Genomic DNA, 17,552 nt, shown 5'->3' with positions numbered 1-17,552 from the left:
CAAAAATTGGATCTGCACATAAAATATCCCTACGATTTATTGATTTGCTTAGTCCGTACATAATTTAAATATAAATTTTTTTTATGGATTTTTTTTTTAAATACAGGAAAATTCTTTTAAAATTTTTTACTCTATGTTTCAGTTAGGTAAATAACAGTATGTATGCTTTTTGTTTTTAACATCTAAAGGTTAACTAGAATATTTTTAACCAATTAGCAAGAGATGTAAAAAAATAATAAAAACTATAGAAAAAATAAATCTTAACATTTTTTAAAAGATGTAAGGGCAAATTAGAATGTAAAATATACAAAATTCTATTAGAATTACTAAATTGTATATTTTTGCTTATAACATAAAGCAGAAGATTTCGAGGATGAAAAAGACAAATGCATAGTATTTTCCTTCATTATATTCTTTTCTTTAATTTGAAGGCATCAACACCGCTTAAATAATAATAAGGCTTTCTTTTTACTCTAATGAATCCGTTTTTTTCGTAGAAACCTATGATTCGTAAAAATAAAAGGTTGTAAGTAACATGTCCCTACATATTATATACACGTATGCACAAGTGTATTCTTATATAGGGGAAAACAAATATTACGTAATGTTGGTTTGTTTGTTGCTTCTGCTTCAAGTTGAACCTAAAAGTAAAATAGTAACAAAACAAGTATTTCTGCAAAAGTATGGAGCTTCATAAGAATACTTAAATTTCTCTAATAAATGGTAAAGGTGTGTATACCTCATTTATGCCATACAAATTTTGCATTAATTTTATGCTTTCAGTTAACAAATATGTGCCTACGAATGAAGAAATTTCATAATTGTAATTTTAAACGAAAACTTAAATTATGACAGAGACACATCTTTTATGACATAATTCTAACCTAGGCCACAACTTCTAAGAGACTTGTGAACTGCTATCATACCTATTTTAATATTTATATATAATGAAAAAAAAAAAAAAAAAAGTGAAGCCAAAAAAATATTTTCATAGACAACATATTCTTGTTATAGAGGGTATATAAGAAGAATAATTGGTGTTAAGTTTATGTTTTATTTTTATTTTATTTTTTTTTTTTTACATATATATCCAAATGTAGTTAGTTCGTCATTTTTACACTTCGTCGTAATCTTGTTTATCACTGTTCCAACACACTGTTCATCATATAAGCACTAGAGTTAATAAAAAAAAAAAAAAAGAAAAAAAGATTCTTCTATTTATAAGAAGTATGGGAAATGGTAAAATATAATATATATTCATTAACATATATTATAGTTTTACGTACCATGAGTGCGATTTCGCTATAATTCTTTAAAATTGTTTTAAGTAAAAATATATTATAGGGCTCAGACAACTCACTTCCCAGAAGTTCATACACACTATTGAGATAATTTTTTGGAAATGTTTTATATTGATAAATTTCAATTTGCTTGTTTTTAAAAACGGCTGTTTGGTAAATGGTATTTTTGTTTACAAGACTGTCATGATTATTGTGGGAACACTGTTTTTCCCTTGTTTTGTCATCGAGTTTTTCTAATTTTAATTCATTTATACCTAGGGACGAAGAACTTGCGCAATTCTGAACTTTTTCATTTTTTGCTTTATCCATTGACACAAACTCTGAATAAATTTTGTTGAGAATTTTAGCTGTGTTGTATCTTAAATGTTTGTAGATGTGAAATTATATTTAGGCAGCATATTGATTAATTTTTATTAAAAGAAGTCGCATTATTTTAAGTTTTTTTTTTTAATTTATTTATTTATCTATCCATCCGTAAAATTAATAAAGAAAGATGTCATCACAACAAAAAAAAAAAAAAAAAAAAAAAAAGGAGGTAAACGGCAAAAATGAATGTACCAGCAAGGAGCGTGCTGTTGCAATGTTATGAATATTGCTTATATATTTAAAAAAAATAACTTGAAAAAATAAAAGAAAGAAAAACCTTTCTTGCAAATATTAATTAAAAATTTTCCTCTCCCCCAAAAATGCAATTATTTTTAAATATATAATTGCATTATTATGCAGGTATGGTAAACACACACATTTTTAATGGTTGACAAAAAAAAAATAATAAAATAAAATAAAAAAGATTAATTTTCAATTAAGAATACTGTTGCGGTTATACTTAAATGAAACAAATTTATGTACAAACGTTCTGTAATGAGGTTTATGTAGTTTTTACACGTTTATAGTACAAATAAAGCCACCTTCATTTATTGAAATGAAATTATGCTTGCTATACTTTTGCTTAACAAAAAAAAGAGGTAAAATTGATTGAACATTTAATCCTATAAATAGGTCTTCTTGTGGATAAGATCTTAATGGATTAAAATGATTCGTATGTTTCGTATCAGTTGCCTTAGTTTCACAACTTTTTTTTTTATAATAATTATGATATTCGTCATCGTATTGATTACATGAATATATATATGGTATTCTTGACAAATTATTGTAGGCATGTATATTAGCATATATTGAATAATCCGAATTCCCATCTAAATTTATTATTTTGTTATTAACATTCATAATATCATATATATAAACAGAATTTGTATATGTGTCTAGTGAAACTATGAATTGTTCATTATCTATAATGTAAAAATCGTTTAGATGCTTTTTTAGGTTGTTATTATCTACAAATCTTTCATACGATGTTACTAAGGTACTTGTTTTATCATCCTTGTATTTATATGATACATAACGCATATCATATAGCCCTATATGATTATTCGTCTTTGATAGTATATACTGATAGCTGTTATTTAATGCGTATATTTTATTTACATATCCTTCATTCGGTTTCAGCTTCGATATGGTGTTTAAAAAGTTGCAGCGTATGTCACACAAATATAAATGTTCTGTGTTGCAACATAAAAAAACATTATTATTTGATTTCCTTACATTTTCACAACATATTCCTTTTTTTTTATTATCATTATACTTTCCCGAATTTGATGGATAATAGTTATGCGAAGCATTGTTATGCTTATTTCTCATTTTTTCACTTGTGTTCTGTACAGTAGGAGTATGTTGGGGATGGTTAAACTTATTTGAACGGTTATTTAAATGATGCTTTGATTTGTCTATAAAACTGTTATGTTTCTTTTTTGATGTTTCATGTTTACAAAAGTGGTGAACATTGTCAACGTTATCATTTGGATCTTTACAAGGATGTTTTCTTTTATTATGATTATTTTTTTTGTGTGTGTTACTTTGCGAGTCGTAATCTATGAATGCTTTTCTTTCTTTTGTATACGGATTTTCATGCTCATTTTTATTATTTTCTATTTCGCTTTTTAGTTTTTCTTTCCACCTTTTTGATTGAAACTGTTTTCTTTTCTGGCTAATGTAATCGTCATTTAAATTGGTAAAAGGGTGTTGACATCCAATTAGAATGTTGTGTACAAAAGATGTTATATCTTCATTCATGGATAATAAGTCGTGCACTTTTAATTTTTTGCTATCCCATATACAATATGGAACTCCATCATCTTTTATTGCGTTAAAACTGAAACATGGATTAGATCCGCATATAAAAATTTTATCAATTTTGTTATTATGGTGGAATGAATAACCATCATTCATGGTATCGCTATCTGTCCCCCATGTATTTCCATTATGATGATAGTAGTAATTATCTTGCATTGATGGAAACAGTCTGAAGTAATTAATTTCATTTTTAAAATTGTATGTAACTATTTTCGGATTGGGCTCAAAAAAAGAGACTATGTTAAACATACATAATAAACTTTTTTCATCTTTCATATTTGGATATGATGAATAAGCAATATATTCAGAATTAAAAATACTAAAATGTGATAATATTTGTGGGGAAACACAAAGTAATTCACTATTCTCCTTAGAATATGTACAAAAATATTTTGTTTCTGTATTGTAATACATATTTTCATGAACTATATCATCTAGTGGTGACCTCTTATCTTTCTGAATAAATTTCATCATATCAATTGCTCCCAAACTGAAGGAACAATTATTTTCTTTAGTAGTACTAAAAATAAAATCCTCATAAAAAGGATTCGTGAATAAATGAAAAAAGGATTCTACTGGTTTGTATGTTTTTAAAATAGGTGTTTCGTGTCTTATTGCATCTAAATTTTCCAAAGACACATGTTCTTCAAATCTTCGTTCACTTCTTTCTTGAAATATTCTACTGTATGAGGTATTGTTATGGATGGAATCCCTGTGTCTCCTCATTACATAGTTTTCATCAATTGCAACATTTGTATTACTATGTTCGTCTCGATTTGTGTTATGATGATTATAAATGTAATTAAAATTGTTGTCAGTGATGCTGTTATCACTAATGTTGTTTTGTCTATTGGAGGTCCGAATTTCATTATTATTTCTGTGTATGCTAGCGACAATTCGACTTGGGACACTATAAAAATAATAAAAATTAGCCTTGTATCTATTCATAATGATCTTTGATTTCACACTTTGTATGTTACAGGAATTTAATTTTTCGTACGTTTGACCAAATAATTTTGGAAACAGTAGACCCCTCCCTAGTTCATCACATCCAGTGTTCATATTATTCCCAGTTTTTACATGTTCTAATTCTTTGCTAAAATAATTTTTCTTGTTTCTATTATTACAAAATTTAGTTTGTTCTTCTGTTTTATTACTACATGTACTCTGTTTTCTGAAGCTTCTATACGAATTAAATGATTCGTTCTTGCCTATGTCTAGAGGTTTTAACTCATTTATCATATTTTCACTCATCAGTTTTTGGCATACATTAAAGAATTTAATATCTGCAGCGGAAAGTTCCATACTGTCATTTCTTTTAGGGTTTAAAGAGGGGTCTTCTCTCGAGATATTCCTCCCACTCCGGACACTGTTGACACCCTCTCCATTCACATTGTCATTTTGATTGTTCAAACTTTTGGAAGCATGGAAGATACTTAAAATATTCAGACCCTTCTGAATATTTAGATGATGTAAACAGGATACACCTTTGTCATCTCCATGTTGACAAAAGGATGAAGTGTTGTCAGGTTGACGTTCACATAAATCCTGCACAAAAATATACTCGTAAGAACATCGGTTAATAAAAATGGGCGGCAAACTCAAAATGGAATTTTCTCTAAAACTGAAATTTCGGATATTCTTAAGTATATTGTATATATTTTGGTTTTCTGGTATACTTTTTTTTAAAGAGTTTAATTCATTCTTTATTAGTTCTAAATTTTTTTCCTTATTAAATATATCATGAGAATTATGAACCGAATACTTACACTCTTGTTCTTTATTTTTTATATTTAACTTGTGAGCACTTGCATTTTTTTTTTTTTTTTTCATTTCTTTTATTCCATGGATTCTGTGGAATTTTTTTTTTGTCGATTCTTTTTCTTCTATATTTGTCTTTCGATTTTTTCTCTTTGCATCGTTCACTTGTTTTTTAAATTCTTCTTCTTTCAATTGCTTTTTCAGTTCATTGTCTATTAGAAAGTATCTATTTTTTTTTTTATCGTAGAAGTAGCCTGGTATACTAAATGCTTCCTGTGAATTCTGTGAATTATCTTCATTCATTATTCTCTTGTATATGTAATTTTTTTTTTTTTTTTTTTTTTTAGCCCTCTTTACATGACCATAATGAATATGTATACATAATAATGTTACAGGAAATCACTACATTTGGAAATGGGTTGAAAAAATGTAACGGAAATATTGGCACGCTTTGACTAAAAGTACCAAACGGTAATTAATGTCAAGGACATTCTTGTGATACATCGATTTGTTTTATGTATATTTTATATGTACATACGTAACATATATGCAAAGGTGCAAAAATGGATGTGACAAAAAAAGTGCCACTCTAAAATTCAACAAATTATATGCCACGAAGGGGCAAAAATATGTCAAAATGTTATAAGGTCAAATTAAAAGTTTTTTTTTTTTTTTTCCTTCTTGAAAAATTTAAAGTAAATCTGTTTATTTATTTCTTTAATTAGACTATTTTAATTTGTAAAATTATATTTTCATTTTAGCAAAAATCATGCATCGGGGCATAATTTATATGTAGAGTGTTGTACTGAATAAGGGATTTGAATTAATTTTCCCAACTCCTCAAACGCAAAAATTAAAGAAGCGACAAAAGTAAAAGTAAATATAACAGTTATTAAATAATTAAAAATAATTAAAAAATTGTTATGAGAAAAATTCATATAATTAATCTAATAGATGAAACTGGATATTATTTTATATATGCACTTTGAAGAGAGTTAAGGCTCTAATGCTCTTAAAAAATGGTCTGGGTTAAAAGTGTCATAAAATGAACACAGAGAATAAACACACACATACACACAAAAAAAAAAAAAAAAAAAAAGTTAAAAAATTAAGGGAAATCTAATAATCATATCATTATTTTTAGAGATTTATTATTTTAATTAAAAATTTGTATTCCCCTCTTCATTTGGAGAATTAAAAATATAAAATACATTTTGTACTCGAGGTAAAGTAGTTGAGCGTTAAGTTTGGGAATTTTACATAACTTGCGTTTTTTTTTTTTTTTTTTTTTTTTTTTTTTCTTTTTTTTGTCCATGTTCTTGACAAAATAATATTCACATCACAAAGCTAATTTTTATCGTGAAACATTTCATAATTTTTTTTTAATATTTTGTGTCATATTGTGTTATTTTATTTTTCCTTTAAGTCTATATTTTATGGACAAAAAATATAAGACAAAAATGGGAAAATTTCTTTTCACCTATATTTTTATTTATGCCATTTGTATAATTAGTACTACGTTTTACCTCTTTCTTTTTTTTTTTTTTTCCTTCCTTCTCTCTCTCTCTCTCTCTCTCTATATATATATATATATATATATATATATATCTTATTAAATTCTTTATTTTTATTTATTTTAATTTCTACCTTACACTAAGAAAGCAAATTTTCTCGATTTATTGTGCCATATATTATTAAAGAATAAATTACAATTTCTATACGCATGGAGGATATAAAACTTTTAGTCTAATACATAATTCCCATACGTAAAGTATATTACATAATACCTAAGTGTTCGTTTGCAATAACTGCCACCTGTTTTATATGAAAGAGCAGAAATATATGATGTATGTTATAGTAAAAATTTTCTTGTGAAAATAAATTTTTATTTTTATAAAAGAAAAGGGTGATGAAAATATTTTTGTCTTTTTTTGCAGAACCTTACATATTATCTCCTTTTTTATGCTCCCCCATTTTTTTCCTTTTTTTTTTTTTTTTGAGTAATTCAAGAAAGAGAGGCATTTGTATGTTATAGTTACACTTGTTATAAAAAATTGCATCAAACATTTTTTTAAAGCACCTCTTTTACCGTTTAAGCATTTTTCAAAAGATCTCCTTTTACTTTTTAAACCCTTTCCAATTTATAATAAAAAATAGTAAGGGTATATTATACTATAATATGGTATCATTATTACCGGCCTTTTCACCATGTCTACAAATGTAGAGTTAAAATAATCTTTTTGCATCATAAAAAGTTTTACATGAATTTTAAAAATTTTATATCGGAAAAAGGGTTTGTGCGTACGGCTCGATGGGTGGCAATACCGTGTTTTGGGAAAAATAGAAAAGTCAAATTAAGTTTTATTTTGGTTCAGTTTTTCTCGTTTATTTTGTTTGGTTTTATTTTGCTTGGTTTTATTTTGCTTGGTTTTATTTTGCTTGGTTTTATTTTGTTTGTCTTTATTTTGTTTGACTTCCCTTTCCCTTTAAACTTTTAAAGTGACCAAAAAACATAAGGTGCTAATTTTTGATTATATAAACAACGGAGGAATGTGATGCTTATTGCTCGCATTTGAACATTTCCCATTTTCCTTTTCTTTTTAGAAAAGATACACGTATATACACTCTCCCCGTGTTGCATATGTATTTATATACATTACAACACCATGATGCTTACATAACATATAAATACAAAATAATGACCTGTCGTGCTGCCTGTCCCATTGTGGTACAAATGTAAGGGAACCATGCACTACTGTATTTTATTTACCAAAAATATTTTATTAGTTTAAATATTTGGAGCAGAAAAAGGAAAAAGAAAATAATTACTAAAAATACGGGGGGTAATATTATACCCCAAAAGGAAAGACAATTTGGTACAGATATAAAATTCGTTATATTATTTTTTTTGGTATTTAGCATTTTTATTTATATCCTGAGTTAGTACGGCTAACGGCGTAAGGGGCATTAATATAGAAATGAACAAAACACATGTCAATTCATTTTTGCAATTTTAATCGTTCCTTAAAATTAAGGGAGTTGTATATATTATATGTAATAGTAAAATACATACAAAGGTTCAGTAACACGGTAAGTTGTAATCTGGGACGGTCATTTTTTTATTTATTATCATTCAGCTGCATATCCATTAGCTTCTAACCATTCAGGTGCTTCTGTATGTTATACATAATTCGAAGTGGAGGAAAAAATCAGCAACGGAAAATTTTCTTCATTTATGAAGAAGCAAATATTTGCAATTTTAAATTATTAAAAAATATATATATATATATATATATACTGCAATATTTTGCATAATATATAATAATAATATTATGTATCTATAAACATATACTTTTTACTGCTGCCATGTATTATTTTTCTTCTCTTTTATTAATTTTATTTTTTTTATGTATAATTTTATATAAAAACAATATTACATATATAAATATATATCATGTATATATATTTATATAATATTACTATTTCATTACTAAAATTTAAAAAAAATGCGGAGAGCATGCACACAAAAAAAAAAAAAAAAAAAAAAAAAAAAAAAGGTTTTAAATAGTGTCAGAAAAAAATAAAAAATAAAATAAAATAACTATGGGTAATATTTGCGCTTAGATTCCGGAACTTTTTTTCCATAAAAAAGATTATTACTTCTAATTTAAGGGTGATAACATCATATACAAGTACCTAATATATTATACATAATATATATATATATATATATATACATATATTATATATATATATGTTTTACATATTTATTTTTACTATTTTGCTATTTTATACGTTTTTACCACTTTTTAACTATTTGTATATGTTTTCTTTTTTTTTTTTTTTTAAAGAGTAAAATTTATCTTTTTAAACATAATAATTTTTTTTTTTTTTTTTTTTTTTTTTTTTTACCGCAAATATGTAGTAATATATACATACTGTTTTTCCTAGTTTTGTTTAATTTTTTCATTCTTATACATTTGTTATACATAGAATAAGTGGAGAAATAATTATTTCTTTTTTTTTTAAGGATTGTTACATCTCCAATATACAATATGGTACTTGTTAGAAACTTGTTAAGTTCATGAGTGCCCAATTTAAGCACCTCACAATTAAGAGGTGCCCAAATTTAAGCATTTTCAACACACGCAAAAGTACGTTATATATACATATGTATATTTCTTCCACATGCACCCAGAGTTCAGAATATAGCAAATAGCAAATATGAGATATGACATATGAGATGACGTGGGGGGAAAATGCTATAACTTATTTGCCCAGCATGTCCATCTTCTAGCAGCATATCTGTAGCGCAGCTTTAATATTTTATTTATTTTTTTATATTACTTAAAATAGGTATATATTTATATGTATATATGTATATATCTTTGTAATATATATATCGCCTTGTAATATATATATCTCCTTGTAATATATATATCTCCTTGTAATATATCTGTATGTAATATATTTGTATATATTTGACGTCCCCCACTGTGCCTCTTTTTGCTTTATACTTATGTTTTCGAATGTGATTTATCATTTTAAACAAGCAAGAATTTCAAGACAACAGTTTTAGTATGTTAAACGTATGTGCACCGGTATTACTAAGCTTTGGGCATCTAATATCAACTGTGCGATGCATAAACTTAGCAAGTTTTTTATTATTCTGGGGAGGAGGAGGAGCAAATGGAATAAATCCATCAGATGTTGATTCTACAACAAAGAAGAATAATAAAAGTGAACGTGGTAAAAAGATGGAAGAATATATAGACGAGAAAGTGAAAATTAATTTACGTAGTAAAAAAATTAATAATTTAAAACCAACATTTATAAATCCTGAAACAGAAATTTATTACTTCTTAAGGAGTGATGGAAATTATGATGAATTATATGCAAAGTATCCATTATGTGAAACTAAATATAAAATAGCTGATAAGTTAAAAGGACTTAGCTTATTTCAGAAAACCATGATTAAAAATAAAAAACTTGCACTACTTAAAACATGTATTTTGGAAATGTATGGGGTATTTTTTGTTACTATTAGAAATACAAATGATATCATGTCAGTAATTGCAACTGTTTATGGATATGTACCATATTTATTATGCTTTTTAATATTCATAGGATTAATATTAACGTTTAACAAATATTTACTTTGCCTTTCTATTATTATCCCGACACAATTAGGATTAAATGATTTAGTTTTAAAACAAGTGCTAAAAATGAGTAGACCCATTAATAGCGCATTAAATTCATATGGAATGCCTTCAGGACATAGCTCATTTTCTTTTACCATACTTACTTTTATCTTTCTTCATCTATTAGAATCGAAGAGAGATAAATGGAATATTATAACTTTTATACTTGCACTCATAGCTTTGCTACCCATACCATGGAGTCGTGTTCATATTGAAGATCACACATTTTATCAGGCCATTTTTGGATGTCTCTTAGGATTATTCTTGGGTTCTGTATCATATTTAATAAAAAGGCATTATTATAAGGAAAAGTCTTCCAAGTAAAAGAACATGTAACACTTTGCACGGCTTAAAACAAAGTGGTATATTATTATCCTTTTGTGTGATGTATTTGGGATTGTCGGGTAGAAGATTTGTAACATGTTAAATACGAGATATAACCCAAGTGTTTGTGAACACACACACACACACACACCCCATGCAGCATTTAGATTTTTCAGGAAGGCTATATATGATGAAGACATCTCGGGGATTTTTTATTGATTGAATATTTTCCCAGAAACATTTTGTGAGGTGTTGTGTCCGGCTTACTTCGTCATTAAGATCATGTTTAATGTGAAGTTAAAGATTTTAAGTTAACCCTAACTTTCTCATCGAAATATTCACAATATATAAAAACCAATTTTGCAAAGTTTTGGACTTTCAAAATATAAGCATATCATATGGGGGAAAGGGAATATTGTTATGAACAGAGGTCAATTAAAGTTTTTTTCGTAGCCTTCGTCATCTGCGTCTCTGTCTTTTTTTTTTTAAAAAAAATTTTTTTTATTCTTCGGATTATTTTTTCAAGACGAGCCTAGATGACTTATGTATGATGGATGGGTGGTCACACATGAAGACTTACAATTTTAAAAATGTATCTGATTGATGAATTATGTTTACTCTTGCCATGTGCAATAAAAAGTATCTTTTTACACTTTCTTTTTTTTTTTTTTTTTTGAAGAAAACGATTGGATCTCCGCCCCTTTCTTTTTAAGGAATCGTGATAATTTTGCGTTTACGTATGCATAACGTGAAACGCATTTATTTTTGTATACTTGTTAGACCTATTTTATGTATGTGTTTATATATAATACTTTTTTATACCATGCTTTTTTCCCCTATGTTACGAAGCATATGTTTTTTTTTTTATGAAATCTTACACGAATGTATTAAAAAATGGAACAGGATATGGAGGATATATGGTTGTCGTGTTAACTTGCTATACACTTCGTTTACATTTCTCACGATTTATCAACTTTTTTTTCCTTTCTTTTTTTTTGTTACAATAATGATTTTTCTCCCCCAAGTTGCTGTATATTTATATATATATATATATGTTTACATATGTATATGTAAATAATATCGTGTTGTTATTTTTCTTTTTTTAAATATATATTCATATTGCTAGCTACAAAAACTCACCCCCTTTTCCCGCATACATATTTTAAGTCGCATATTTATTAATCATTTAATAAACCGTTCTATGAAACGTAGCTTTTTTTTTTTCCTTCTTTTTTCACCCCCTCCGCCCCTCCTCCATTTAAATAAACATCTTTGCTATAAACCTGATTAAAATTTAATTTATTATTCTATTTTATTATATTACAATATTATATTATAATATTACATTATAATATTATATTTTATTTTAAAATTTTTAATATGTAGTTTTAAGCCAAAAGGAAAAAAGGAGAAAAAGAAAAAAAAAAAAAATATATTAATAGTAAAAAACTATAAAAAGGCCCTTGCAACCTTTTTTTTGACTCATGGGTTTTCACAACTTAATAATAGTACTAAAAAATGACAAAAAATTAGAGTTTCAAAATGGGACAAAAAAAAAAAAAAAAAAAAAAAAAAAAAAAAAAGAAAAAAAGGGGGGGGGGGGAGGAAAAAAAAAAAAAAAAAAAAAAAAAAAAAAAAATGAAAAAAAAAAAAAGGAAAAGGGTTTTCAAAAAAAAAAAAAAAAAAAAAAAAAAAAAAAAAAAAAAAAGTTGTAAAAAAAAAAAAAAAAAAAAAAGTTGTAAAGCAGAAGAAGGGCTCACACGTATTCACTTTAAAAATATCTCACACAGAAAAAAAGCAACATAAAAGGAGTTCATTCATGTGGATCAATCAGCATACGTGCCTTTCTTTATTGCATATATGTATATGATGTATGGGCGTATATATATATATTTATGTATATAATTTCCTGGTGTCGAGTCTTTTTTTTCTACCCCTCTCGAACGAATGTCACTGCAATTTGCAAGACCACCATGGGTGAATGCTGAGATCCTTCAGGTTTAGCTTTTTTCTATGCTCTGCGTGTAGGAGTTGCTGTAAAAGGTGCAGGAAGAATGAAAATGGGTGGAATATGGGTCTATATAACGTGAGCACCAAAAAAAAAAAAAATTGATGCAAAAATATACATACTAAATAGGAGAAATGAAATACAAAAAGCTAACATATTGCACATATACACAGGTACGAACACTTGGGTCGGGTGTTCGTCATGTCTCCCCCCCCCCTCCCCCCCTCTCTCTCCACCCTTCGCAGTCAATTGCCCATTTCATGCGCTATCGAATCTGCTGAATTGTGAAGAGATTTATACCTTAATTATGTTCTTCAATTCACTTGGCCATTTGCGTGTCAATTCGAACTTGTCAAAATTCATATCACATTTGACAAAATAAAAAAAGTCTTCATCCTGCAGAGGGTCTGAGCATTTCCACAAATTTCCATTTGTCCATATCCAGAAGAAGAAAACTCCCAGCATAAATTTGTCGGCACTTGAAACATCAAAATAGAATTGTTTTCTTTTTTCTTGATCAGTAATATTTTTTAAATCTTTCAATGGGTTTTTAATTTTCATAGTATCATATTTCCAATAGATTTTCCAACATTCAGGGGGCATATAAGCTCCTTTTGCAATAGTAGGTTCACATGATTCGAATAAATACAATCTGTTCGTATCTTTTATATGTCTCAAATTGTATGTATATATTGGGGTACTTTTGGACAAATCACATAAACGCATCTCATAATTTTCAGAAATTAAAATATTTTCTGGTGTCAAATCCAAATGTGATAAACCTGCATCATGTAATCTTATTAATAATTTTAAACATTGATATAATATGTAACTCTTCTCATTATTATTTATTTTCATATTTAACTTTTTCTGTCTTCTATCTATAAAATCTAATATATCTTCACTAAAAAATTCAGAAACAATTACAATATTTCCACTCATATTACATTTCAGTCGTTCGGTTAATATATCATTAAATAATGTCAAACTGTTAAACATAGATTTCGGAGGAATATTATTATATTCATTTAATTGTTTGGAATCTGGTTCATACAAAATTTTATGTAACTTTGGAGTTATTCCTGGATGGTAATCATTTAAAAATGCTAAAGATGTAGCTTCCATTACAAAATTTTCCCCATCTGTTACATACTCACCATCATATTCATTCATTAAATTAAATTGTTTTACCCATATATATATAGGTACCTTTTTTAAAAATAATTTTACTTCATTCTTATTCTTCCCATCGTTTGATGGAATTACTGCTTTGCACATCTGTTGTACTCTATTACTAGATTTTGAAAAACCCAATGTAGGGATACATGTCAATTGCCAATCTGAATATTTTACCCCGTTAAAATAATAATTGTGTGCACTATGCAGCATTTTTAACAGTGATTTTTGAGCCAATTTCCAATTAAATATACACTTTGCTTTTATTTGTTTTTCTATCATATTGTTTCCTCGTTGTATGGGCTTGTTTATGCAGTCTTTGAATGGGCTCATCAAAGCTCTATTGCTTTGGTTATTCGTTAGAAGTGGTGAGGACAGGCCGTAAATTTCGCTATGCATTGGGGTATTTATATGGGCATTCATATGGGAATTCATATGGGCATTCATATGGGAATTCATCTGGGCATTCACATGCGCATTCATCTGGGCATTCACATGTGCATTCATCTGGGCATTCACATGCACATTCATCTGGGCATTCACATGCGCATTCATCTGGGCATTCACATGTGCATTCATCTTGGCATTCATCTGGGAATTCTTTTGCATACCCATTTGTGGTGACACTTGTGTATGCCTCTGAGAGAGAAACCTAGGACCTTGCAGAACATCCATGTTAGAAAACAAATTCTGCTCATTTTCAAATGTCGGAATGAGGTTCTGTTCTTTGGGTGGCGTTCCCTTAAATTTATTCCAAATTTTCTTTATCTTCTGCTTGGATATCATCAACACTTGATTTTTCTGTTCCTTCATGGCGTCACATTTCTTGGGAGGCAACAAGTAGTATCTCTTCCCAGATGCGTAATTCGATTCAGGTTCATTGCACATTCTCGTGTTTCTACTCACCATTCCTAAATCCTTCTCATTGTTATAATAATTCCCGTAGTTATTCGAATTATAGCTACTGTTCCCCATACTTCCCATGTTTCCCATATTTCCTCCACTGCTTGCACAGTTGTAATTCCCATTGTTCTGTTTTCTCTTCATCTGAACTTCTTCTCGGGAGTCTACTACATTTTCACCTTGCGTGTGGTGGTAAGCATCTCTACGTGCTGCTGCTGCTGCTCCACCTCCTCTGCTTCTGAGACCCATGTGTGAAACTCCTACACTTGTTGCAGGGGTTATCATTTCTCCTCCTTTTCTCTCTCCCTTTTCTCTATTCCGTCCAGATGCATAAAACATATTCGATGGATTGTTGATTCTAAGCGCGCTTGTCAAATCATAATGAGAAGTATTGTTTGCAATGTCGTTGAATGTATTCGATGGATTTTCATATTTTATATTCCTTAGAATGTTATCCGGAATTGTGCTCTTGAAATATTCTTCTAATGATTCTTCATTTTCCTTTTTTGAATATTCAAGAATTTGGCTATTTCTCAGCGTGCTTTCATTTTTCTCTTTCATATTTTCTCCTTCCTTACCAGAATGTATTTCTTTCTTTTTGTAAAATAATTCCTCCTGAAAAGAGTCCCTCTTATTTGGGTTGTAATTTCGACTGTCGTTGTTAACCTTGTTGCTGCTTATGTGGCTGTTTATAGGGATGTTTGACTGGCCTATCTCATTCTCACGCTCTATCCTTTTCTCACTCACGGTGTATTTCCTTTCGATCCCATTTTCATTATTAGGGTCTAGAGGACCACAATGGGGATTAATATTATGGCTAGCTGGAAAGTATTGACTTCCTCCAGCTCTGTTATTATACGCCCCCACCTCAAGGAGAATTTCGAATGCGCTTTTTTCTTCATCCTCATTCTCAGCAGATATGGACGTATTATTTGCAACAGACATAGATGCATTATTTGCGACAGACATAGATGCATTATTTGCGACAGACATAGATGCATTATTTGCGACAGACATAGATGCATTATTTGCGACAGACATAGATGCATTATTTGCGACAGACATAGATGCATTATTTGCGACAGACATAGATGCATTATTTACAACCGTGCTATATTCTGAATTGTTAAAAGTTAACTTTATTTCATTTTCCCCGTGAAAAAATTTTGTTGAATTAAAACTCTTGTACTCTGTACTATTAACATCTTTGTAGGTAGTAAAATCTCCTGAATTCATTGAATTTACTGAATTCTCTATTTTCTCATTTGGTCTATTTTCATATACACCTGCATGTTTACCAATAAATATGGGTATATCCTTAACAGAAGAAGTACATTCTGTGGTACTGTCATTCACATTTTCCATTTCATTAAAAATATCTTGATTACTTGTTATACCTTTTAAATCTTCCTTCACTTCGTATAAGAAATCTTTATTATTCATATTGCATTCTTTCATTTTTTCCTCATTCTTTTGTATCCCACTATGGAATCCAGAATCATCTTCTGAGTTACATTTTTTGTTTTTATCCTGAAAAAGATGATCAATCAAATTATCATTACCATCTTCATCGAATCCACTATCTTTCTTTGAGAGAAATTTTTCATAATATTTCATTAAACTTTCTCCTTTTCCATCATCAGATTGGTTAACTTCCTCATTTTGAGTTTCATTCTTAAATTTATCTGTAATGTTACTATTGTTATTTTCACAATTTATACTTGACGTTAGACTATCCTTATTGGCATGTAAATATAAAGTATAACTTGTTTCATTATTAAGTATATTATTATCATCTTCCTTCGAAAAAATAACTTCATTGTTATAGTCTTTTTTTTCCTTATTCATATTAGCATACCCATTTTTGTAATCTCTCTTAACACTATTATCACTGTTATTGCCACTGTTATTTCCTTTATTATTGCCATCCCTATCAATTTTATTCTTCTTTGTGGCATGTTCCAAATTTTTTGAGAATATTTCCTTTTTGTCCATCATCACATTTTCATAATCTTCCACAAAGGTGTTATGTCTTTGTACTTTTCCTAACGAGTCAGACATTTCATACCTCTTCTTACCTTCTTCATCATCATCATCTCTATACATGGAGGATTCTTCATATTTTTTTGTTGATACATTGTTACATCCATTTGCATCGTTACTATCTGCACTTCTAACTGTGCAACTCCACTCAGCATTGTCGTAATATTTTGTACTTATCACATTCTTACTATACATATTATCATTCGATAAAATGTCATAATCTATCTTTCCTCCCATACATATATTGTTGCACTTTTCCTCCCATATGTCTGTATTTTGTGGAGATGTTCTATTTCCCTTATGACTTGAATTTTCCTGACTAGTTTTCTTAATCATTTTGGAATCCAAATCAAAGTATTTACTACCTCCATTAATTATGCCTTCCATCTTATCATCATAAGTATCTTTTTTTGGTGATTCTGTAGTCGTATTACTCTTTATAGAGAAATTTTGTTCATCATTTTTGCATTTTTTCCCCTTATTATTCAAAGTGTTACTTTTATCATTTTCCTTTTCCAGATCTAGCGTTTTTTCATATTTCAAGGATAGATAGTTGTTCGAATCATCATCATCCCCACCGTTACTGCTATCACAAACAATCGTTTTCGATTTTGTGTACTTAATTTCCCCCGTGGTTTCAATCAT

At 28.3% G+C, this 17,552-nt stretch overlaps 4 protein-coding genes across 4 annotated transcripts; 1 reads left to right on the top strand and 3 right to left on the bottom strand.

The window, feature by feature from the left end:
- Positions 1–406: 406 nt before the first annotated feature.
- Positions 407–1,610, bottom strand: PGO_011310 (hypothetical protein, conserved; the record flags this gene model as incomplete). Its single annotated transcript, XM_028685771.1, has 6 exons — positions 407–501; positions 602–641; positions 740–798; positions 885–926; positions 1,083–1,173; positions 1,287–1,610. The coding sequence occupies 6 exons, from the start codon at positions 1,608–1,610 to the stop codon at positions 407–409; spliced, it is 651 nt and encodes a 216-aa protein (XP_028541572.1).
- A 570-nt stretch (positions 1,611–2,180) lies between these two features.
- PGO_011300 (hypothetical protein, conserved) lies at positions 2,181–5,555 on the bottom strand (the record flags this gene model as incomplete). The annotated part of the gene is made up of 1 exon (XM_028685770.1): positions 2,181–5,555. One exon carries the CDS (start codon positions 5,553–5,555, stop codon positions 2,181–2,183), a length of 3,375 nt encoding a protein of 1,124 aa, XP_028541571.1.
- A 4,277-nt stretch (positions 5,556–9,832) lies between these two features.
- PGO_011290 (PAP2-like protein) lies at positions 9,833–10,777 on the top strand (the record flags this gene model as incomplete). The annotated part of the gene is made up of 1 exon (XM_028685769.1): positions 9,833–10,777. The coding sequence occupies one exon, from the start codon at positions 9,833–9,835 to the stop codon at positions 10,775–10,777; it is 945 nt and encodes a 314-aa protein (XP_028541570.1).
- Positions 10,778–12,727: 1,950 nt separating this feature from the next.
- PGO_011280 (serine/threonine protein kinase, FIKK family) lies at positions 12,728–17,552 on the bottom strand (the record flags this gene model as incomplete). Its single annotated transcript, XM_028685768.1, has 2 exons — positions 12,728–12,811; positions 13,086–17,552. The coding sequence occupies 2 exons, from the start codon at positions 17,550–17,552 to the stop codon at positions 12,728–12,730; spliced, it is 4,551 nt and encodes a 1,516-aa protein (XP_028541569.1).

This window comes from Plasmodium gonderi (assembly GCF_002157705.1).
Source record: "Plasmodium gonderi DNA, contig: Chr01, whole genome shotgun sequence".
In the NCBI taxonomy this organism is placed as follows: domain Eukaryota; phylum Apicomplexa; class Aconoidasida; order Haemosporida; family Plasmodiidae; genus Plasmodium; species Plasmodium gonderi.
This window is presented reverse-complemented; position numbering and strand designations above follow the sequence as displayed.